Source organism: Pteropus alecto, unplaced genomic scaffold, assembly GCF_000325575.1.
Source record: "Pteropus alecto unplaced genomic scaffold, ASM32557v1 scaffold185, whole genome shotgun sequence".
NCBI classification, from domain to species: Eukaryota; Metazoa; Chordata; class Mammalia; order Chiroptera; family Pteropodidae; genus Pteropus; species Pteropus alecto.
In genome coordinates, this window is record NW_006438088.1 from 3,953,024 (window position 1) to 3,977,317 (window position 24,294).

At 33.9% G+C, this 24,294-nt stretch overlaps 1 protein-coding gene across 10 annotated transcripts in view; it reads right to left on the bottom strand.

Annotated features, from left to right (window-relative positions):
* The window catches only part of UTRN (utrophin), a 446,938-nt gene that overhangs the window by 257,128 nt on the left and 165,516 nt on the right, over positions 1–24,294 (bottom strand). For all 10 annotated transcript variants that reach the window (XM_025049288.1, XM_015592099.1, XM_015592098.1 and 7 more), the window contains 12 exons: positions 23,501–23,662; positions 22,908–23,036; positions 22,047–22,220; positions 20,212–20,367; positions 15,903–16,073; positions 13,005–13,184; positions 10,784–10,912; positions 10,294–10,464; positions 8,059–8,220; positions 7,498–7,635; positions 5,803–5,994; positions 4,728–4,900 (listed from right to left, as the gene is read on the bottom strand). In XM_025049288.1, the coding sequence (XP_024905056.1) occupies positions 4,728–4,900; positions 5,803–5,994; positions 7,498–7,635; positions 8,059–8,220; positions 10,294–10,464; positions 10,784–10,912; positions 13,005–13,184; positions 15,903–16,073; positions 20,212–20,367; positions 22,047–22,220; positions 22,908–23,036; positions 23,501–23,662 (1,937 nt within the window). The remainder of the gene's footprint in view (positions 1–4,727; positions 4,901–5,802; positions 5,995–7,497; positions 7,636–8,058; positions 8,221–10,293; positions 10,465–10,783; positions 10,913–13,004; positions 13,185–15,902; positions 16,074–20,211; positions 20,368–22,046; positions 22,221–22,907; positions 23,037–23,500; positions 23,663–24,294) is intronic.

Below are 24,294 nucleotides of genomic sequence, written 5' to 3' on the forward strand. Positions count from 1 at the left end.
CAGAGGAAAGGCCATGGAAGGACACAGGGAGAAGAAGGTGGCCATCTGCAAGCCAGAAAGAGAGGCCTCACTACAAACTAACCCTGCTGGCACCTTGATCTTGGACTTCCAGCCTCCAGAACTGAGAGAAAATAAATGTTTATTATTTAAGCCATCTTGTCTGTGGTATCTCATTATGGCAGCCCCAGGAGACTGACACAGTCTGTGCAGTGACTAATCCAGAATGTCCCGATCATTTGAACTGCCTGCAAAGCTCCGGTTAGGCAATGAGACAAGGGATTATTGAGATGTCTATTTAAACCTACCTCCTTTACTTTTTTCTACTTAAGTTTATTGGAGAGACATTGGTTAAGAACATTTATAAGTTTCAAGTATACAATTTCTATAACATATCATCTGTATATTACGTTGTATGTTCACCACCCAAAATCTAATCTTCCTTTGTCACCATAAATTTGACCCTCTTCATCCTCCCTGCACCCACTTCCCCTCTGGCAACCACCATACTATTGTCTGTGTGTATGGGTTGGTTGGTTGGTTGGTTGGTTGGTTGGTTGGTTGGTTTTGTTTTTTCATTTGTTGCTTTCTGTTTTGCATCCTACATATAAGTGAACTCATATGGTTCTTGTACTTTGCTGTCTGACTTATTTCACTTAGCATGATACTCGCAAGATCCATCTAAACCTAACTCCTTTAGAAATGATATGAAGTCAAACTCCAGTGTTTGTCATATTTGGAACACACAAAATAAGTATACAAAGGAAAAGCTTTGTTGGACTAGGATCCTAAAGAATTTCCTTCTGCCCTTTGTTTAGAGCAATGATGCTGGGACAGCTTTAAAAGATATCTGAGATTTCAATAATATTAATGAAATTTTTACTTTATATAATAAAAATATAATATTGTTTTTAAAAAATAACAAAATGGTCCCCCACATTGCTAACTCCTAAATAATACTTATATTTCCTTCTTCTGTGAAAATAATTTTGAAAATTCAGTTAATATTGGTTGAGTGCCCACAGGGAAGCATCGTTCTATTGAGCATAACTAAATTAAGAGTACTTCAAACAAAATACTGTAAGGAGATATTAAGACAGTCTTCATTATTGTTTGTAAAAAAAAAAAAGAAAAGAAAAGAAAAAAAATGCAGTAACTAAATAACAAACACAAATTCTGACTTTTGAGATGCTGCAATAATGAACAGAAAATGTTGCTAGAATGGCTGCTCCAAAGTTCTAAATGCTTGGAGAATGTAAACATTAAACCTAATAAAGATCATTATCGCCATAACAGAAACTAAATTTCAAATAAATCTAAGCAGTAGAGCTATATATTAAATAGGAAAGAGATGTTAAGAAAAAAAATGAAACAGGAGAGCCATGTTCAGGAAGCATTTGCAAAGACGTCACCTCATCTGTCAATTCAGCCAGCTTGTATGGGAGGCAGCACAGAACTGTGAAGGGCTATAAACTCTTCCACAGAGTCAAAGGACTCAAAGTTCAAGCCATCCACCACCCTGGGTTTAGATTTGAACTAAAAACATTTAAGTTTGCTATCTCTAATATTCCACTGGCCTTGCTATCTTCTCCCACAAACTCATCTCACCACCTATGTCCCCAGTCTCCAACTGTGGTACCATCCCTACTTACATCCTCAAGCCAAAGACTTGGGGCTCACATTTATTCTTCCTTCTTCCTTACTCCAACACCCCATGAATCTTATATTTTATTAATTTAACTATTTAATTCTCAAATTTTCCCCTAGTTTCCACTTCCACAGCTACTTTCCTAATCAAGTTATCATGTGTCAAACACAGATGGCTCTCCTAGCTCTGTTTTGTCTCTACTAATCCATTCTACATTCATCAAACTGTCACCCCCGCGCCCCCCTTCCCCCCATTAAAATACTGCAATGGCTCCCTGATGTTCTCAGAGTAAAATATAAACTGCTTAACATGATATACAAGGTCCTTCTGATATGGTCCCTTTAGACCTTTCTGGTTTTATCTTTCTGCTATGAGTTCAAGCTCTACTGGACTATCTTCGATTCCTCAGAAGCATCACACTCTCTCTTCTCTATGACCTTATTCAATGTTACATTCTCTCTACTCCTTCACCGTGTGTAATGCAGTGTTCCCTCTATAACTTCATAATCTCCAAGAAGCCTTCTCCCTCAGGGTCCCTAACATGGCCTACTGCATCATCCCCATCACAGCACCATGCATTGTTCAATAAGAGCCTGTCTACTTTTCTCTACTATATAACTTTGGACCTTGAGAGTCTATATGTCTTTATTATTATCTGACTTTTAATCCCCTAGAACTACATACATGTGGCTGCACGTACTTTGCATTATTCTGTACTCAATAAATATTCATCAAACAAATGGTGCATGAAAAAATAAACACATAGGTATACAGAGGTAGGTGAATGGGTGAAGTCTTTTTTGATAAAATCGAATTTCAAAAACTTTTTAAATGATGGGAAAAGAATGAATAATGAAATGAAGAAAGAAAACCATTCCTGGTAGAAGATGGAATTCTGAGTAAGAATCAGAAACTGGGACAGTAAAGAAAGCAAGAAAAAATTTAACCAAATTTACATAAATTGAGTGAAGAAAACTTTTTGAGCAATATGTACAAAGTATCAGAAATCAGACCATCTGGAGAACACTGTTAAAAAGCTTCTAATTTCAAAATGAGAAGTCTGACCTTTGTTCACACAGTAGTGATGGCCACTAAAGAAGATGAATAAGTGAGGAGACATTCTTAGGAGAGAAGAAGATACATGAGCATCCAAGAATCCAAAATGGGAAGAAAGAAATAACTGGCTTAAAGAAAGGGAATAATCTAACAGGGCAAAGGGAGCTCCATTATCTGTCTAACATAGCTCTAAAATTGCTTATTTGGAAAAATATAAAAGCTAATGTCATGAACCCTTGCAAAGAAGGCATCAAGAGAGACGACCTGTTTTATGGTATTTATCTTGCTTTTTCATGGTATTTATCTTGCTTTTACTATAGGCTAACAAAGCTTGAAAAGATTTATAGGCATCAGATATGCCTGTTCAGCCTCCTCGTACTTTGCTACAGACAAATGGACTTAGTTGTCACCCTGGTGTGATTGTGACTGATAACTGAAACTATGAAAGCACAGGACATTTGCCATTGCCTTGGTGCTTTATGAAAGAAACAAAAGAAAGGAACTTATTGCTTGTAAAAAGTAGATAAATAGGGATGGAGAAAAATAAACATTTTAGTATATGTTACCAAAGTTGAGAGAGAAAAATAAAGCAAAAATTAGGAATAAGAACACAATCAATTAATGCATCTAAGTGCTGGGACAAATAGAATGAGAGAAATAACCTCTAGCAAATGTAATCAAGTAAACAGAATACAATAATATAAAAGAAATGATAGAGGAGACTTTTCTAACATAAGAAAATACAGCCATGTGCTTAAAATTTTGAAAATTCCCATGCAATTAACAATTTTCTAAACAGTAACAGTTTTATAAACAAGAAAATGGCATGAATGTCTGCAATCAACATTATTAATCAACAATGTTATTGCATTTCTACATTAGCCAGAGGCATATATGCAAATAGGATATTTTTTTTTAAAAAAAGTTATCATTGTATACAAATGAGGTGTCAGTATACTAAAAAAGGCTAAGTAAATCAATTTTATGCTCCGTGCAGACATACACACACACACACACACACACACACAATGCAGAAGAAAGCTACCATACACCAACTATATAAATAAATAAATAAATAGATGAATAAATAAATAAATAAATAAATAATAGAAGCACGAAGCTACCAAACTTAATAGTCCTGGAATAATAATAATAATAATAATAATAATAATAGCACAAAACTACCAAACTTAATAGTCCTGGGGAGAAAGGTATAATAGATAATCCTTCAACACTACTGAGAACACAGAAAAGAACCCAAGTAATGAGAGATAGAGTTCATTTGAAATTGATCATTTTTTTTCAAATTGATTGAAATGACTAAAATTTTACTGAAAGATCAAATAAAGAAAAGGAACCTGAATTTTAAAATTAGAATAATAAGAAAAAATATACATACGGGATTAAAAAAATTTATAATACTCTAAAAATGAAAATGTTATATAATTAGACTAAAACTGATGGTTCAATAAGGCAGAAGAATTAGCAAAATTAGAGATAGAAATGCATTTTATTTGCCTTATTTGCCTTTCACTGCATACCCAGCAATTTGCAAAACTCTTATCATTTTTTTTATTTCTACCTATTAAAAATCCAGGTCAAAAATTAGAAAGAAGAAAGCTCAAAAACGTTTTACTAAACAGAAGGTTATTTTAAAAAAGGGTTTGAGGTTACAGATCGATTTCAATGATCTGTACCTGTCTCTGTTCTTCACTCACATTAATCATCGAGTACATAAAGAAAGTGAACATTAGTGAAAGTCCTTAAAGAAAATGGACGCCATTTAGATATTAAAAATTAAAGATGCATCTTTTAATTATTAAGATATTATGTTGCAAATGATCATCAATATGGGATCTCCTTCCTCTTTCTTTAAGGAACTACATTCATCATAATTTCATTAAACAGGGCCTATTACAAGGATGTGAAACACATTCTCATTCATCTTAATGTACATATGACCTTTGCTGTAGCCCATGGACCTACAGGATTTTTAAAATTAAATATTAATTTAATTTACACATACCCTTTTCGATCATTGTACATTCTATTAATTCTGTCCCATTTGGCATTCAACTGAGTAAGTGTATCCCGGATCTGAATGGCTTCAGGTCCAGAAGCTTCCAGGATAACATCTGGTTGTTTTTCATGAATGACTGCAATCTGCTCTCCGAGTTTGTCCAGTTGGTCTTTGATATTCTACAAATATATTGTCAGACAAAATCCAGTCAAGAGATAAAAAAGAATGAAATTACAGACCAAAAATTTATATTGTCAAACACTACTTAAAATATAATGACACACAATAACTGTTGCTTATCAAAACTAAAAACTTTTTAAAAATAATACCCGATATTGGCCAAAGTGTGAGGAATGCTACATGGTGGGAAAAAATCCAGGACATAAAAAGCTTCAAAAACATTCTGTAAAGGTAATAAAGTCTTTGAAGCTAAAATTATTTATATTCTCTACTATCTAATTATGCTAATTTAAGTGACAGAAATGCGCTATCAAACAATCATCTATCAAATAGGGGTAAAGATGGAGGTAGGTGTATAGATTTGGTAGCTGGAGATTCAGAAGTCTCAAAGCTATCAAATCTATCAGCAATTTTATTATGACTTTATACCTAAGAGCAATCAGATGACATGAAAAGGCTTTGATGATATTTAACAGTTTTGTCAATTAACTAAAAATTTCCAGTTCTCTAATTGACTTACAATCAACATGCCATCCTATATCTCAAGCATTGGCCAATCTTAAATCGTTATAGGTGGCAAGATCAATGCTGACACAGCACATCAACTGACAATCAAGTTTAAAATAAGAACATGGTTTGTGCACGTGTTTGATTTTAAAATGTTTCTGATAGTACAAAGAATTAATACCTGCACACTTAAAAATAATGCCTATTTTTTAAAAATAAAATTTTTTATAATATTTCATTGGTGAATACAGATGAGGTTATTATTCATACACATTATTAATTCCTTGGCACAAATATTAAAAGTTGTATATTATCTCAATGGGCACAAGGGCAAATCCTTCATGTTGTTTCTATATTAACTATGGCTATTCCAATGCACTGCCTGGGGATTTACCTTCAGAGAGTCTTCCTGAAAAGAGAAGTCTTCATAGACAGCAGCGCTCAGCTCTGGGACATTAAGTGATAATTCAGCATCATCCATGGAGAGCAGAACTCTGTTAATTTCAACCAAATAATCTGCAGGGAGAGGTGATGATTGAATTCCAGAAGCTAGATGACCTGTTCTCCTCTGTTGAAAAGGGACAGCCTGTAAAAACATTAAAAATAACAATAATTAATAATAATGATGATGCACATCTCTTAAAATATCCCCACAATGAGTAAGAGCAAATTGAACAAACACAAGACAATTTTGTGAAGTTAGACCAAAACAACAACAAAAAAAACTAAGCTTTAATTTTTTTTATTTTTTGCCCTGCTTTGCCATATAAACCCTTAATGATCTCTAATTCGTATCTGTAGCCTGCTCTTAAACAGCATAAATAAGATAATGCTTGACAGGTTTCACTTTAAGTCCTATACCTCCTAAATTCATTTAACAAACAGAAAAACATAAGAGTTCTTTTCTTGTGTTATTGAGAAAATGAGACTATGTTGCAAATCATAAAGTTCTGTATAAAATAAAGCATTGTAATACCATTATTATTTCATCCATTTTTAAAATCTCACAATTAGATTAAACACTTTTGGACCTCATTGTTGAAAACATAAATAAATTAATCATGTATTTATAACGTAACATGAGAAATTCAATTGTGATTAGATTAATATACAGGTAATTCAGTACATAATTTTAACCTTTGAGAACAATATTATAGAACGTGAATATCCTACATAAGACAATAGGTCCTATTACGCTAAATTCAGACAAAATTAAGCCAAGCTGAGTGGACTACTTATTTGCTTGAATAATAATATTTTCTGTGTCCTCTAATCAAGGCTTTCTAAATAATAAAGTGTTTTCTGGGATGGCCCCTACTCTTCAAAGAATTGAAATCTTTTACTCTTAGATGGCTACAATTTAATAAATGCTGTCTACTACTTGCAAATAGCCACAGTTCATTTACTCATGAATTAAGGTAACTTCCTTGACACTTTCACTATATTCTTATATTGAACTTCTAAAAACTGATATTCCTCTGTAAATCTAAAAGTGATAGTGAAAGGACCATAAATACATGTTCGTTGAATTAGTGATCCCAAAAATGGTTACAGTCCCTAAATGAAACTAAGACTCAAAACTAAAAGCACTGTGTCAATCAAATGGTGTTTAATCTAGAGGTCTGCATTGATTTGTAACAAGAATGGACTTCTGGGGACACCAGCACATGTACAAAGCAGCTGTGAAGATGGCCATTGAACAGGGAGCTGGTAGTGAATCTTTCTCTAGAACTGAAATCATAGTTTACTCATTTCACAAATTTGGTTATTTGTAAACTAGAATTTTTTTGATGTGGTCAAGACCTCTACACATAAAATATAGATCTGAATGAAGAAGCCACTCCCAAAACGGACAGATCTCTTTTAAGGTTTAGTATATTATTAAGAAATCGAAGAGATGTTCACTAATAAGGTTTTATGTTTCTATTTTCTTTGACTCTTGCCCCATCCCAAAATATAAACATATCTAGCTATATACTCTAGAAAAGAGAAGGAGATAGTATTCCAACTGGTTTATTTTGAAGTGTTGAGAACACGATATCAAACGTCTAAATAGTTGAGTTGACAGAGACTCTTCCCATGACAATACCTTAGTTTTATTGTATCTTGTGTGCAAAAGTAATAACTGCAAACGGATCTTTTCTTTTTTATTATCCTCCATAGGTTGATGTAACATTTGTTCTCCTCTTTGTAGAACTTCCTCAATCTGGGCTCTCTCCTCATCCACCTGAGTATTTAAGAGGAAATAATTTGCTCAAAAGAAAATTGCATAGGGTTATTTACTATCAGTTCCCAAGTGGGAGAACCACGCTTTAAAGTGTAAGTCAAGACATGTTCATCTGAGTTATATACAATAAATATTCATGCTTTTCTTAAAATATTTTACATTTTAAATTAAAATATCTCATAAAAAAATGCTAGTTTAGCAAAAGTTAGTCCTAATACTACCTTTACTCAGAAAGTACTGCGTCTATTTTTTAAAACATGTATTAAATCATTTTCTGATGATTGACGCTCATCAGAAAATCATTTTTAGATCTGTTCTATAAGGTTTGGCAGATATTGGGGTAAAATACATTGATGTAAAACATATAATTAATAGAGTAGAAAAATGAAAACATCATGGTTTTAAAAATTTCCTTGAACCAACCTTTTCATCTTCATTACTGGTTTCCAAGTGTTTTTCTGTAACTTTTAACATATTTTCTATGTCATTTTCTAATTTTTCCAAGTCAGATAATGGCACATTAGCTTCAAATGCTTCAGTGGTGACCAGATGTTGGTATGATAATGGTTCCTGGCCAATTAGCAACTGCAGAAGGAAAAGCATTCTTTGAAAAGATATTCTTAACCTGACCTTCCATCATGTATCAGATAGAGTGTCAAGACAGGAACTGGTGTTTATTGGAATTAACACTAATTTCATTCATTTGTATAGCAATGATTTTATCAATTTGGGCTTCTCTGAATTACCCATGTTCTCCAAGCTCTAAGCAAGGAATATAAATTAGTACGCAAATGACTGTGGTGGCCTCTAATGCTATGTGAAAGATTCTAAGACCACATGTGAGCACAGTAGGAAATGGTGCTATGGTCCAAAAGCCATCACCACCATGACCACAGATGAGAAGAGGGGCTACCACCCAGTACAGATACATCCCAAAGGAAGTCTTCCAGTTACCTTTCCCTAGTAGAATTCCCCTTGGATTTTGATATCCAAAATTCAAAGTACATATTCTCAACACAGTATTTTCAGACAATATATATTTAGAAAGACTTTATATTTATGTGACTAATATCAATGTAACAACTTTAATAAAATCAAATAACATGCAAGAAAATAAAATGTAGTGTTGGCTGAGCATGGGAAACTAACATTCTGACACTGACCGTGAAAGTATAAACTGGCCCAAACTTTCTGCAGGACTCTTTGGAAAATCTATTTAACAGTATTTACATACACGACTTTTGCAACAGTTTCAAAAAATTCTACAAATCGATCCTAAGGGCATATTAAGAGATAAGCAAAAACACATGCTTAAAAGTATTTTAACAAAGCAACATTTATGAAAGCACAATAAAAGTGGAAAACTGACTTAGAAAACTATGAAAGATCTTATAGTGGGATACTCCATAGTCATTAAAAACTATGTCAAAGGAAAATATACAAAATAATATAAATGTTTGATATTTTAATATCATGTATACATAAGAATAGACATTTATGCCAAAATTTTAACAAAAGTTTATGAGGACAATGATAATATTGGGTTTTTTGTACTTCCTCCCCATGTCTTGCACATTATTCTTTTATGCCAAGAAAAATCTACCATAGATCTATTGAAAAAATACATGAGCATAAGTTCAGAAGATAAGGAGGTAAGGTCAAGGCTAAAGAAGGAAAAGTTAAAGCCAGATTTTTTTTTTGTCTACTTTAAATTGCAAATAATCTAAGTATATTCATAGGCTATGAAGATGGGTTGGCTTATTTTATCGGATATTTCAAATTAAAGAGTTTAACAATATTAACTTCCCACCAAAAAAAAAAAAGGCCTTTCCTCTTAAATAATAATACACAACTCTCTATAGGTGGAATTAACCAAATTCTGGGAAAATGCCATCCTACAGCCATAGTTGAGATCCCCAAAAAACGCAAAATTCTCTGTCGGAAAGAACACTTGTGTTTGAAAAAATCCTCAATGTCAGTTACATTGTTTTGTTTTGTTTTTTCCCCAGCAAATCATTACATGGAAACATTACTACTGAGCACTAACCACACGCCAGGCCCTGAGGATACTATAATAAGATGTTTCGTTTCTTCCCTTAATGAAACAAGGTTAAGAAGAAAAAGAATGAGAAAGACATACATACACGAAGAAAAATTATAATATGAAAGTATAAACATTATTTTCAGGAAAGCTCTCATTTTTATCCTCTTTATTTACATTTTTATAAGGCCATTTTCTCAAATTTATAAAACCAGGTAGTAGCTTTCTGCATTAGGTTTAAATTGCGAAATTACTTGTAAAACTTAGATGTGTCAATGTGTAAAACACAAAAATACAGGTTCACAAGTGTATAGTATGCACAAATTTATAAAGTATGACTATAAAATATTAAGTTTAACATTGACGTCTAGCTTCAGAATTAGTCTCATTATTTCGTAGTCAATATTACCATTCAGTTGAGACTCTTTTCCCGAATGGGTTTTCTTCAATAGTCATTATTTTCTCTCCTTAATATGCACAATTACAAATAAGGGCAAATGTTCCATTCAAAAGAAATTTTAATTTAAAAAAATTTGATATATAAACCACATAATCATCTATCATTTGGATATACAATTATATGCAAAGTAGCTTTATATTAAAATACAATTACTCACGTTGGCACTTTTGATGTGTTGAGACACCTTTTCAAAGTTTCTATTCAGTTCAGCTAATTTTGGTTCTACAAGCTCCTTGCTTGAGCCTCCACGAGCATTCATCAGAACAACGGCCTGATCACGGACATTCTCAACTTGGAGGCTGGCATCATCCAGCTCAGATAGTAAACGCTAATTGTAAGCAAACACAAAATTATCACATGGGAAAAATCAAAACCAAACATGGGTGCAAGTTAACTCAGAATTAAAGGGAGTTTAAATAAATGTCTGTGATTCCTAATAAGGGATTTTGACACAATCAACTTGAATAAGTGCTGTTAATATATTAAGACTCATCCAAGACTTTGGTTTCTCCCACTGAAATAAAAGTTAATGAATCTACTGCATGGGAAGAATGTGTACACAAGTAACGTGGCACATTCCACAAAGGAAAAGATGACAGCAAAACCTTCCGCTCCCAGAAGTGTTACTGATCCTCTACGTTTGCTACCTTCACAATTTCTTCCTGTTTACTTGCTGGTTTTTTTTCAATCTCATCCAATAGAGCTTCAGCTTGATAAAGCCAAGTGCTTATGTGAGCAACATTTCCATCAAATATTTCCAATTGGTCCTGATGGCTCTAGAAAGGAATTAATAAAAAGATGATACAATTGTATGAAATATTTAAGACAATATATTTAATAATATTTAAAAGACTTTCAAAGATCTAATTGTATACTGAATTTAAAGGGTTTCCACCTTACTACTTGGATAAATCTCAATCCTAAAAATGTACAGCTATGGTTAAGCATTTTCTAAATTTATTTGATTTAGACCCCAATACAATAAAAAGTTGAAGAAGAATAAAAGATGAAAGTTTCTTTTTTGATTTCATTTGTCTCCCTTATTCCTCATTCTTACATTACGAATAATCTCATTTGCCCCACTAGATCATATCTGGTAAAAGCTCATTTGAGAAAGCAGTGATAATATAAAAAGAGGATTAAAATATGGATTGAATGAAATTCTGCCTGCTCAAAAGACTGTAACTGCTTAGAGGGCAGGGCCTGTGTCTTTTCACCTCCGTATCAACTGGCGTTTAATATCACACCTGGCACAAATCTCAGTAATATTTCTTGAAGCAGGATATAAAATAGGATTGAGATAATAAATGTGAATACAGAATCAAACAGTTAAGCCCAATAAAACTGGACAAAAATGCTGAGAGTAAGGCAAAAATTTAGAAGTTGATAAGAGTGGGGGAACCTTATGATGAAATGAACAACTTTTAGAAAATTTATTTTACAGGATAAAGGAAACTAGGGGGGAAAAAACTTAGAAGGTGTTAAAAGACAAGGAAACAAATTATTAATCTATAATATGAAAAACTAGTTGAAAAAATAAAATGAGAACTAATGCATAACATTAGAAAAGTTCAGGCAATCATCTGGATTCCAAGAAAAAAGAACGATAAGCACCAGACTCATTTACCCAATAAAGCAGGTAAATCTAATGTTGTAATAGGTCTAGGAAAATACTATTTGAAAGGAGAATTTGGAAGGTGCAGACCGAAGAATACAGAAGCAAAACCATGAAAATGTGAAATAAAGCCAGTTATAACAAAAATGAATATATGAAATATTTAATGAACATATTCTATGAGCCAAGAATTTCATGTTCATTATTCAACATTTAACAACTCTTATTAATATGTTCTTTTATTCCTATTTTATATATAGGGAAATTAAAGCTTAGTGACGTTAAGTAATTTACCCAAGGTTATGCAGATAATAAGTAATGGATGGATTCTCAATATGAAATCTAACAGATCATGATGTAAGCCCATGAACTTCAATGCCCTACACATTCTGATTGATTTCAATAAACGTTCAGACACACAATGATTTATTTTTCTCTGTCTCTGGCCATTACTCAGTAATTCTATGAATTTGGAAGAAGTCCTATCTAAGATATGTCAGAACAAAATAATAATTTATAAATGATGACTCCCTCTAAGAGAGGGAAGGGTGAGGTTGCCATATATTCATTTTTAGTATAAGAGGGACGAAAAATCACTATGAAAATTAAATGGTCACTATTTTCATAAAATAACAGTGCAGTGGCATAACCAGAGACCAACGACATATAATATTTAACAATGATTATAATTATCATCATATTTAAAATTAAGTATAGTTATATAAGAGTAGTACATTTTTATGTCATATAATCATCATAAAAACTGTATGAAATAGAAATGATAATAATGCCCATTATTCATATCAGAAAACTGAGATTTAGAGAGCACTTAAGTAACTTGACCAATGTCTCTCAGCTAATAGTCAGAATTTTTACTTAAGCCATTAGATGCTAGAGCCTGTGCTTTTAACTAGTACACCACTATTAGAACATTATAAATATTACATAAATAGTTTATAATAGTATACAAATTAAATATAACATTAAATCATTAAAATATAGCAGGTGAAATATATTTACTAAAATACTAAAGCACATTTCTATGTATATCACAAATTATTCATTATTTAATATTAATAGTTCAATATTTTGAACTATTTCTAGTATCTTTTCAAGGGAAAAAATAAAAGGTAGTCTAATGAAATTAATTCACAAGCAAAGCATTATTGTGACACACAAAAAAGAGAATTTGGAACTCTAATCAAAGCTGTGCTTATTTTTAAGTAAAAGAGGGACTCTTCCCCGAAACATACCATTAAGGTATTGCACCAATCCTCTGTCCAAGTGCGAACTCGGCTCCACCCGGCATTAAGGACACAGAGCCTCTCTTCTAAAACAGGCTCACTGCCCTCTATCAAGTTCTGGAGGGCAGCACTACTCTCTGTGATGGCATTTAAATCAGCTTTCCTCTTTTCCAGATCCTTCAGAATATTCTAGAAAATAAAAATACCACGACCCACTTGATCTTTCAGAACATTATAAGTGTTTATACAACCTTAATTTTTTAAAAACTTTTCCTCCGTGCCCAGCAGTCCATGACTTCCTGGATAATTTAAAATTTCAAAAGTTTACAAAACTCCATAACTTATTAATATGTGAGAGTTCTTAAGTTATTAATAAAAATTAAAACATTTAATGATGCAGGTACCTAGGAAAATATTAAATTCAGATGTGGGAAAGACAATTATTTTATTTAAGTATAAATTCCACTTATCACACACAAACTCGAATTGTTTCATCATAACTCTAGATGTAAAGAATCAATGTCATTTTCTGTAACTACAAGCTGGCAAAGCAGAACTATTCCAGAATTCATAATTCTAAAAATTTCATAATAAATCTATCTCCTTGATTACTACAAGAGACAATTAATGTATAGTATATTTACTTGCAAGGATCACATTCTATAACTAGATGACTTAACATATAATCCGTTTCATAAGCATTACAAAAATATTTCCTCTTAAATAAATCAGAGGAGAACTAGCACGCCTAAGCTTTGCTCTTACAACTGTCCTAACATGCAAAGGCAACACTTTGGATGGTATGATGAGAACTTGATTCTCACATTCATAAACTTGACTAGGCAAGGTATGCAGTCAAAAAGTTACAGAGAAAATGTTGGGTTCTGAAACTAAAACTACAAAGTTCTGTCAAACAAAAAGTAACGTGTGCACATCTGCCCTACTGCTGTTGCACCTTGTTCAACCAATATTTAAACAATTCACTCAAAGGAGCTCAAGTCTATATTTAATCTCTCATTAAATCGCATTTTGGAAGGTGTAAAAATTGCAAATTCACCAGTGAGTCAAGGTTTAAACATTTACTTGGCCATGTCAATTATTGGTATTTATAAAGGCACTAAAATGTTTCTCTCAGGTATTCTTCTCCAGCAAGGAGGAAAAAAAAAAAAAAAATAGAACCGCCACAGGCAAACTCTCTCAAGTTAAGACTATCTGCATTCCCTCAGTGGTTAGGTACAGGCTGACTAGCGTAGCCTTTAAGAACTGTTAAAAAAAAAAAAAAAAAACTCAAGAAATTAACTACAAATGGTCTATAAACTTATGGAAAATATTCTAATTAACGTGGTATTTGCCTATCTTTGTGGAAGGTATGGTTAAAACAAGCAAGTAGTTATTCTCACTAGCAGCTGGGGGTACAACATTTCTGAAGGGAAATTTCATAATATGTATAAGACTTTAAAATGGATATATCCTTTGACCCAGTATTTTTAGGGCTAAGAATTTATCCTCAAGAAATAATTATGAATGTATGCTATGATGTAGTTATGAGTATATTCATCATATCATTTTTTACAATACTAAATATTGGTAATAATTTGAATGGACATGAAAGAAGGAATGAGACAATAAAAAATAAAAAATGCAATGATATACTATGCCCATCTCCAATACGAGATGTTTTTTAAAGAAAGTCATGAAACATTAGATACAATATAATTATTTGTGAATATATCCTTGTGCCTATGCATATCCATATGTGCCTATTAAAAAAATGAAACAATAGTGAGGTATTCTTTGATTATAAATGATTGTTGCTCCTGTCCTTTTTTTATTACACTATGAAAATGTCATTCATTAGCTTACATTACTAAAAAGAAAACAAAGGCTTTCAAATTGTACTAAACAAAGCAGATAATATTTCCTTGAAAAAGTTAAATTTAACAAAAAAAAAAATTTGGTGCCTTTGCTTTGCATTCACCCACACACAATACACCTATAAATGCCAACACTCTTCAATTCCTTCATACGTCCCACTTCACTTCACACAGCCCATAGCATAATTATGCTTTTCATGAGCGATTTTTTAAACTGAGAACATTCTTTCTAGTGCCTAATATCTTGACTTTCATTCAACTGTTATCTCCACAGAGCATTCAAATTAAGGAGTTTAATCATTCTCATATTACTTTTTCACTTTCCACATTCCTGCAGAATGTCAAAACTGATACTTGTGACTTTATATAAATTTCTGTCACAGTATGGATCCTTTCTTTTCCATACAGACCTCTAGTATACATGTTTCTTTCTTGGGAAATAAACTTGAGAAAAGAGAATGTGTAGGTAAAAAAAACTACATTGTATTCAATTCTTTGTCCATCTCAACAGAGAATCAGCAAAGCGACTCTAATCTCTGTGACTTCAAAGTAACTAAAGGGCTAAAAAAAGCTCTTTTTTTTTTTTTTTTTTTTTTTTTATCTGTCCTTACGCTCTGCATCAGTTAGTTTACAATAGAAAGATTAGTGACTGGTACAAAAGTTATTATACAAGAATTAACAAATTCAGCACAATACTTTGTGAAGAATGAATACTCAAACAATGTCACCGATTTTGAAAGTGATAATTATGTTTTCAAGTACCACATGAACACAATGCCTGTGAAGGACTCGTTGATGATCCATATGAGTTCAACACTTTTGAAATCAAGATAAAAATAGCTTCTTAAAATAGACTTTTAAAATTTTTCTTTTTGTTTTCCTTAGGACAGAGAAGTAGGGGAAAAAAAGTGGAAAAAATAAAAGACTATATTTCATATGAAAAAGAGAAATGACATCCACCCAGATTGCCTTGAACAAAATGTCACAGGTTATAGTGATATAATTCAGGCAGTTCACCTGAACTACAACTTACTTTAGCCCAGGAAATTTCTGTGTCTAAGTCACTGAGCAAACTTTCAGAAGTGGATTTCTGTACCAATTCAGTTTCAGTGACAGAAAGCCACTCAGAGAGAGAAGCAGCCTCTTTCTTCATTTTCCGGGCCAACTGTGATGCTCTTTCTAGATCCTGTTTTCCTTCCGTCACCTTAAAAAAAAAAAAAAAAGTTTAGAGAGAACTAAACATGAATGGGAATGAATCAGACTATTAACTGAAAATCCAAACAGTTCTATTTAACCCCTAAGACGTACATAACCTTTATATCTAGCACCTAGAATCACTCAATTCTTGCATTTCTGCAAAAGGACATTATACCACAGTGGTTAAGTGTCAGGCGACCCTGGGTTTTCATCTTAGCTCTAGCACTTACTTCCCAAGTGGCCTTGGGAGAGGCATAGGCCTGAAAAGGTTGTTATGAGTTTCAAATGAGAAAAATAAATACACAAAGGGCTTCATTCAGTCCTTGCGACAAAACTAAGGGATTACTTAATAGCATCTTTTATCATTTTGAACAAAAGATGTCTTACAATCCTCTCAATGAAGGACTCTTTAAAAAACACACACACACATTATATTCTAGCAATTTGAAGGGGCAGTAGCATGATTTCTACAATCATATGTTTTACAATTAACCAACTAAAACAGAGTTTATGACTATGCAACATAAACTTTTATTATTATTTTGTTCTTACCTTTGTTGACAGAAAGCAAAATGAACTAACATTTAGTAGGCTTTTAATACAGCTTCCAGGTTGTGTTAAGGAATCGTACACCTTATGCAATAAAACTCACAACAGCCTCTGTAATAGGCACTATCTTTTTCTATTTTACATGTACATATGTATAGACAATAACACTACCTAATCAGTAGAGTGATAGGTCATGCACAGGATGAAATTTTCTGATATGATATAAAATGACATGAAGATTGAATTTTCTTAATAAGTAACGTGATTACATTTTTTATGGTCCAATTTTATTTTTTCATGCCTCAAGGATTGATTATTATTAAATTCCTTCTTAAAAGTAAAATTTTTTTCTATGGTATTTAATTAAAATTCACTAATCAATTAATAGCATCTAAATGCAGACTTTAGAAGACCAACAAGTGAGTTATATTAAAAGATAGCATGTATTCAAATGATACTTATCTGACTTTGACATGCCCAGGCAGACAATCATCATAAAACTTAATGCTACCAAAGATTTGTATACACCAGAAAGAAAATACTTTACAGTTCAACTTACAATTTACACTCTTCTCAATCTAATCAATACATTTTAAGATATACTGCATATTAGATTAGGCAGCATCGAGTTATAAATCTTTTACCTAACCATTATCCCTTCTATCTCTTGGATATTCAACCATTGCCTCTCAATAGGATCATTCTCATCAGGTATGAAATATACTTGTCTCCCTTACACATGCACATGTGCGCATACACGCGCGTGCGCGCGCACACACACACACACACACACACACACACACAGCCTTCTTTGGCCCCAAATTCCCTAAAGACCTTCCTCTCTCTTACCTTTCCCATACAAACATCCACGACCATTTTGTTATCTCCCACACATACTTCAAGCCATGCCATTCTGGGCTCTACCTCCATCGCCCCACAGAAATTCTTTGCTAAGTTCAATAATGACTCTAATGGCAACAGATCTAATGGAAAATTTTAAGTGGATGTCATATTTAACTTGATAATACTCAAACAGTTGCCTATACTCATTCTCAAAAATCCTCTAATCCTGGCTTCCCAGACCTAGTGCTCTCCTGATATGCTACCACCTCTTACTACTTACTGTAGTTTCATGTATGTATATTATAAGCAACATGATTTTTTTCATACTGTGATATACAATATGATATACAATGATATATATTCACAATTTTATTTTAAGGTATACAATGTGATAATTTTACGTATGCATACATAGTGAAACACCACAATCAAGTTAATTAACATGTCCATCATCTCATATAGTTACCTATTTAGTGGTGAGAACACTTAAAATCCACTCTCTTGCAGATTTCAAGTATACTATTATGGAAAACAGTATGGAGGTTCCTCAAAAAATTGAAAATAGAACTACCATTTAATCTAGCAATCCTACTGCTGGGTATCAATCCAAAGGAAATGGAACCCGTATCTCAAAGACATATCCGAACTCTCATGTTCACTGAAGCATTATTCACAATAGCCAAGGCATGGAAGCAACCTCAGTGATCACTGATGGATGAATGGTAAAATGTGTGTGTGTATACACTTTAGTCTCTTTTGCAAGTTCATCTTACACCAAATTTCTTACTGAATGATGTAATTCTTGGTCCAGGCCTTTTTCTTTTCTCATTATGTCCTCTACCAGCCTAGATAATTGTACCATCACTGAAAATTTTACCACCTATATGCAGATGACTCATAAAATTTAGCCCAAATATATTCTCCAGACTTTTATAACTTCATGAATACATGATATATCCAATTAATTCCCTCACCGGTACTTAAAATTTCAACATGTCCAATACTTGCTTATGATTTCCCCATGTTTCTGCCTTTCCTTCCATCACCTTATCCCAGAGGTGGAGCCATGATATTCCACACAATCAAGCCAAAAACCCACCTAGACTCTCCCTCACCTGGACCCCCACATCTAAGCCATCCAATCCCACTCATTTCACTTCTTAAATACACCTAAAATCAATCAGCTCACACCAGCTCCACCGTTCCGCCCCAGTCCAAGTCACCACTGTGTTTCACTAAGAGCATGACTATGACTTTCTAAGTGGTCTTCTCACATCCATTCCTGCCTCTCTCCAATTCATCCTTCTAACCTCAGTGAGTGATCTTTAAAAAAAACACATATCTGAGCACATCATCTCTCTGCTTAAACCTTGCAATAACTGCTTATCGCTCTTAGAACAGAGATTTAAATCTTTACCACAAACTCTAAGACACTGGTGTGGCCTGGTCTCATCCATCTGCCCAACACCATATTCTCCACACTTTCTGTCTCTCCTTCAGCCCAACTAACACATCATGCCGCCTCCTGCCACAGGAGCTTCACTTCACGCATGCCATTCCGTCAGCCTCGAAAGCTCCTCCACTGTTCCACCCCAGCGATGCTTACTCAGCCTTCAGAACTCGATTTACACACCACCTCCTCGGGGAAGCTTTCCTAACCCCAGACGGGGTCAATCCCCCTATAACATACACACTTCCAGCACCACGTTCATTCCTTTGTAACACTTCAGACGGCATCTGACATTACTTTGTGTAACTACTTGACTGTTTTCTTCCTTCAGTACCCTACGTTGCACTAGGCAAAGAGATCATCTGTTTTTGCTCACCACTGTATCTCCACTGCCTTTAACTCCTGACGTATACTGAAGTTCCAACTGTGCTGAATGAGAAAATGACTTTAAAACTCCAGTAACAATTAGAGAATTGGTAACCAGCGACACCATCCCCATCCATAAAATGCCCAATGAATAAATATAATTATATGTCGCAAGTAACTTCAGCTCTTTAATACCAAAAAGAAACTCTAAGATATGTGTTCCAGTGGTACAATGTATCAAAAAGATATAAAATCAACAACTTTATCTTAGAGAAGTGAGGTCGAAATTGCCCAGGAAATGTATGGACTACTCATCCTTACTGATTTGAAAGTGATAACAACATTTCAGTTATTTTTCTCTGGGCTCTTGTAGAAACTTAGTTATTACTTAATAACCCAAGAAGCATCTAAAATATTATCTAACACAGCTTTTCAGTATTGCCAAGGCTTCTCTGGTTTCAAGGCAGAGACGCTCAATGAGAGAAGACATTAAGCCTGCTGGATGCAGTCGGTCACTCATAGTAAATGACACAACAACGTCCCCATGAATTCACTAAAATGTTCAATTTACAGATATTTCTTGAAAGGATTTTAAATCCTGTTAGATTAATGTGACCTTCCAGTTGTCTAGTATTTATTACAGTCCTGATGTTTTAACATTCTCGGTAGACTATTCCATTTAAATATCCAAGGACCAATAACTTGAGTTTGAACAGGGACTATAATTCTCAAAGTTTCCTTAGAATAGTTTCTTAAATGTCGGTAGTTGTTGACAATATAAAATGAATCTGGATTAAACGTTAAAAAGAAATTTCGATACAACTAGTAATCATTGTAATATTAACATATGTATTTAAAGAAATATAATAAAAATTATTGAAATAACTAAAAACATATACTGCTAATGTCATAAAATTTAACAGGTTGCTGTCCTCACCTGGGCACCCAGGTCATTGTAGAGGACCTTCAGAGAAGTCAGCTGCTCATCCATCCCCTTGGGGTTGTCAGTTTGCTGTTTCTGGACAATGTGCCTTCCTGTTTTGATGACGGTCTCCACTTCAAGCTTTACTTCACTTAAAGTTTTATAGAGTTTCTTAAAAATAAAGCAAGACAAATATTACCCATCGTAATGAAAACCTGCTAACTGGAATGACTGCGGAGCGCAGCTGATACAGATGGACAGCTACTGTGGAGATCAGAGGGCTTTATCTTCCTCAGATTTGGATTGGAAGGATGAGTAAAATGAAACAAGGTTATAATAATTTTTTTAAATCAGAAAAGAAAATAAACAAATAGAAATTATACTTGTTTAAAAAAAAAAACTCAGAGGCTTATTTTAAAAGTTTATGAAATTTTATAAACATTTCTCTTACATAAAATGGGAAAATATTAGGATAAAAATTGAATGTGTATCCTTTTTAAAATTACATTTTAAAAAATCCTAAATGCTATTACTAAAAAAAGCCAACGCTGGCTTTATTTCTGGCTGTTGGAAGTATTAATGTTTTTTTTCTTACAGTTCTCTGAAGTACCAAGTCTACCATCATCAGCCCGTTATTTCTTATATAATGAAGAGATACATGACAACTCAATATATTAAGATGGATATAACTATAAGAAATCGGGGATATGCAAGTCAAATTCAGAGCTGCCCTCACCCCAGTTACCTAAAATCAAAAAAAGCTTTATTTTGTACAGGTTCTCATCTTCATTCATAGTGATCCTGACCTGAAACATCTATTGTGGCTCTGTCACATAATAAAAGACCACCGGACCAAGTTATACAAGGTCCAGGATGGTGCTTGCTTTGCTGACTGCTATATCTCAGTAAATAAATATTTTAATATATTCATGAGCACATGCATGCATGGGTACGCACACACATACATATAAAAATTTATCCTATTTGTTCATTCTTCTACCCATTCCAGCTTTTGAGTAATCAAATGGCCTTTGGTACATAACAGGTACGTGGAGATTACAGTTTGGGAAAGCACAAAGAATTCATCCCAGACTTTTCTTGTCTTAACAAGTGTCATCTTTAACTTCTTCATAATCCTTCTCAAGCAGAACACTAATTCTAAGGTTGTGTATGCTTAGCCACATTATTTTTTAATGTCTATACAACTGGATTTTAAAGTTCAAGACTACAATAGTAATAAGGCCTTATAAATAATTTCTTCTTTCACATCGTAGGTTTCAGCTTTGATTTAAAAATAATTTTCCTAGAGAATGATTTTTTTTTTTTTTGCAATAATATTCGTGATAGCTATTCTAATTTCTTCTTTCATATTTTAGGCTTAAACTTTGTAAATTAAAATTTTAAATTTTACTTTCCTTAAGAATGATTTTTTACACCATAACATTTCTAACATCCATTCTAAGTATGGTTCCTTTGGCTAACTCAAATTTATCCTTTAAAAGATTAGTCACATTCTGCCAAAGCATGACTCTTTGTAACTTCACATTGTGATTAAGATGTGTTTTCTTTGTTTTTTAATCATGTTATATACTTGTCTATGCAATTTCCTTATCTGGTTACCCTGTAATAGTTGATTTTATTCTCTCCTAGCTATCCGTCCTATCTCTTCTAAATTCCTTGGAAGAAAGGACCACACTTCTTATTTTTTAACCTGTTTTTCATCATTGATCCCTATTCTTAGCACACTGTAGACAAATAATTACTGAACAAATCATGTATGCAAACACTAGATGTAGCCACGTTAACTGCTGGAAAACCCACTGGACACATTCACCAGTCAGTGGCCTCACCATGCACTTGTCCAGGTGGGTCTGGATGACATCAGGGTCCACGTCCTTCACGTTCAGAACATGAAGTTCTGCTTTCACACCATCCAGAACACGCTTGCAGTCAAGCATTCGCTGCTCGAAGTTAGCGGGCTTCTGGAAAAGCTGGAATTTTGTGGACACCTCTCGAAGTTTCCTCTGTTTGGAGAAATAAGAAAAAATAAGCAATTCAGAGCACAATAATACTCTCTCTGCAGATGGTATCAGTAAACCCCTACTAAAAAGCTGTAAAATAAAACACCAATAAAAACATTCCTTAAAGGAACTCAGTGAGGTTACCTGATCACCTGAGGGTCATGAATTACTTGACACTCAATGTACTAACTAAAAAGCTAAGCTGCCTTTGCCGGAATTAAAACATCATGAATTTTCTCACTCGTTCAAAAAAATATAGTCCGAAACCTAGAACTCAAAATGCGCTTCATCGTGAGCCCAGAGTGAAAGTCAATCTCACACCCACCTTTAAGGGACTAAGAGGTGCTGTAACCCATGCCCTCGGCCGGCCCAGTGTGGCCCAGTGTATCAGCCACACCAGAACCGACAGGGGCTCTGCACCAAGGGAAAAGATGACAGAAAGTTAACTTCTAAATCTAGCTTACTATCCCTTCTCAGCTCAACTATAAATATCAGATCCAGTGTTTTCCACCCATGCAATGATTTCTTTCTACTGCCCTGACCGGGATGCAAAGTGCCTTCCATTCACACTCCCATCCCACTGTTTACATCATAAAGAAGACCAAGGTCGTCCAAGTAAGCAGCTTCTCCTCATTTTCTTTTTGTGCCCAACACATTGAAAAGAAAAAGGAAGCAGCTCTGCCTCTTCACCTGCAGCACATCCATCTGACTTCCTCCTCTGACAGTCCTGCCTTCTGGGGAAGGTGGAGGCTGAGAACGTGTATTTCTTCTCAGCTCCTCTAGAGTGAGTTCGTGGGCTGAGATTTCTGCTTGGATTTTCTACGAAAGAGATGAGAAGGGAGAAAGAATGACTTTCTTTTTAAGTTCCATATAGACGTACAATACATAAGAATATGCTGACCCCTATACAAGCTTTAAGTTTGCAGTACAGTAGTACAGTATAATAATAATAATATGGTCCACCAGTATTGGATGCCTGTGTGCTGTGTACGAACTGCCTTTGCATTTGTCATTTCTAATGTTCACCCCTTATTTATAAAGAAGGAATTTTCCCAACTGCATAGCTAAGAACACTAAATAATTTTTAAATGGTGGCCATCTATCCAGGTCTCACATAAAGACCAAGAGAACCCCAAAACCCACATGCTGCCCCAGGATTAAGGTCAGCCTTTCTCACTGACTATTGGTTTGCGATGGGAGAAGGGGCTGGTTCTCTTGCAAGTGAGGAGGCATATAACAAATGCTCTTCTTACAACTCAATCACTACAAATCCACGACAGTACCTGAGCTTCTTGTGGAACTTGGAAGGCATCTATCCTATCAGTCAAGTATGTTGTGAGCTGCTTGTCCAGCTCCCCTAAGCTCTCCTGCAAGACCTGAAGCATGTGATCAGTCTCCCGCAGGACCTGGAGTTGCTTTTCCAAAGAAATTTGCTTGCTCTCTGCCTACATAGGGGAGAAAATTGAACCATTAGTCACTCAGTACAAATATAAACAGCCAAATAGAAGAAAACCCATATGTCTGGCTACCAAGAAAAGAAATAGAAGCACTAGTTCAAGATATAGGCCCACAGTATAAAGAAATAGCAATGTTAACAGTAAAAAGGTCCTTCTAGAATCTTATATATCTTGCGGTGAATTACTAATTTTTACTTCTCTCTATATACAATGACAATATATAAAAATGTTAAGATTTCCTAATTAATATATTAAACAGAATAAAAAATTGAGATTTATTATAAAATTAGGGTGTTTTTAAGAAATAGCAATAAACCTATCGATAAGAATATAAAATATAACAAGACTGTGTATCGGCAGTGTAAACATATAAATCTCTTTTTTCCAAAGTCTAAGACAAGTTCTACAGATGCCCGTGTATGCTGAACCACTATTTTCTGCACTTTTGAATTAAGTTTGTTTCTGTTCATGAACTAAACATCAGGTTATTATTTAATACATACTCGAAAGCATCTAATGTCTACCCAACCCTCCTGTAAAAGAACGATCTCCTTTCTCTCCTTACTGACATGAACACGCATGTTGGGACGTATTCCAGATAAGTATCTAAAAGAGTCCAG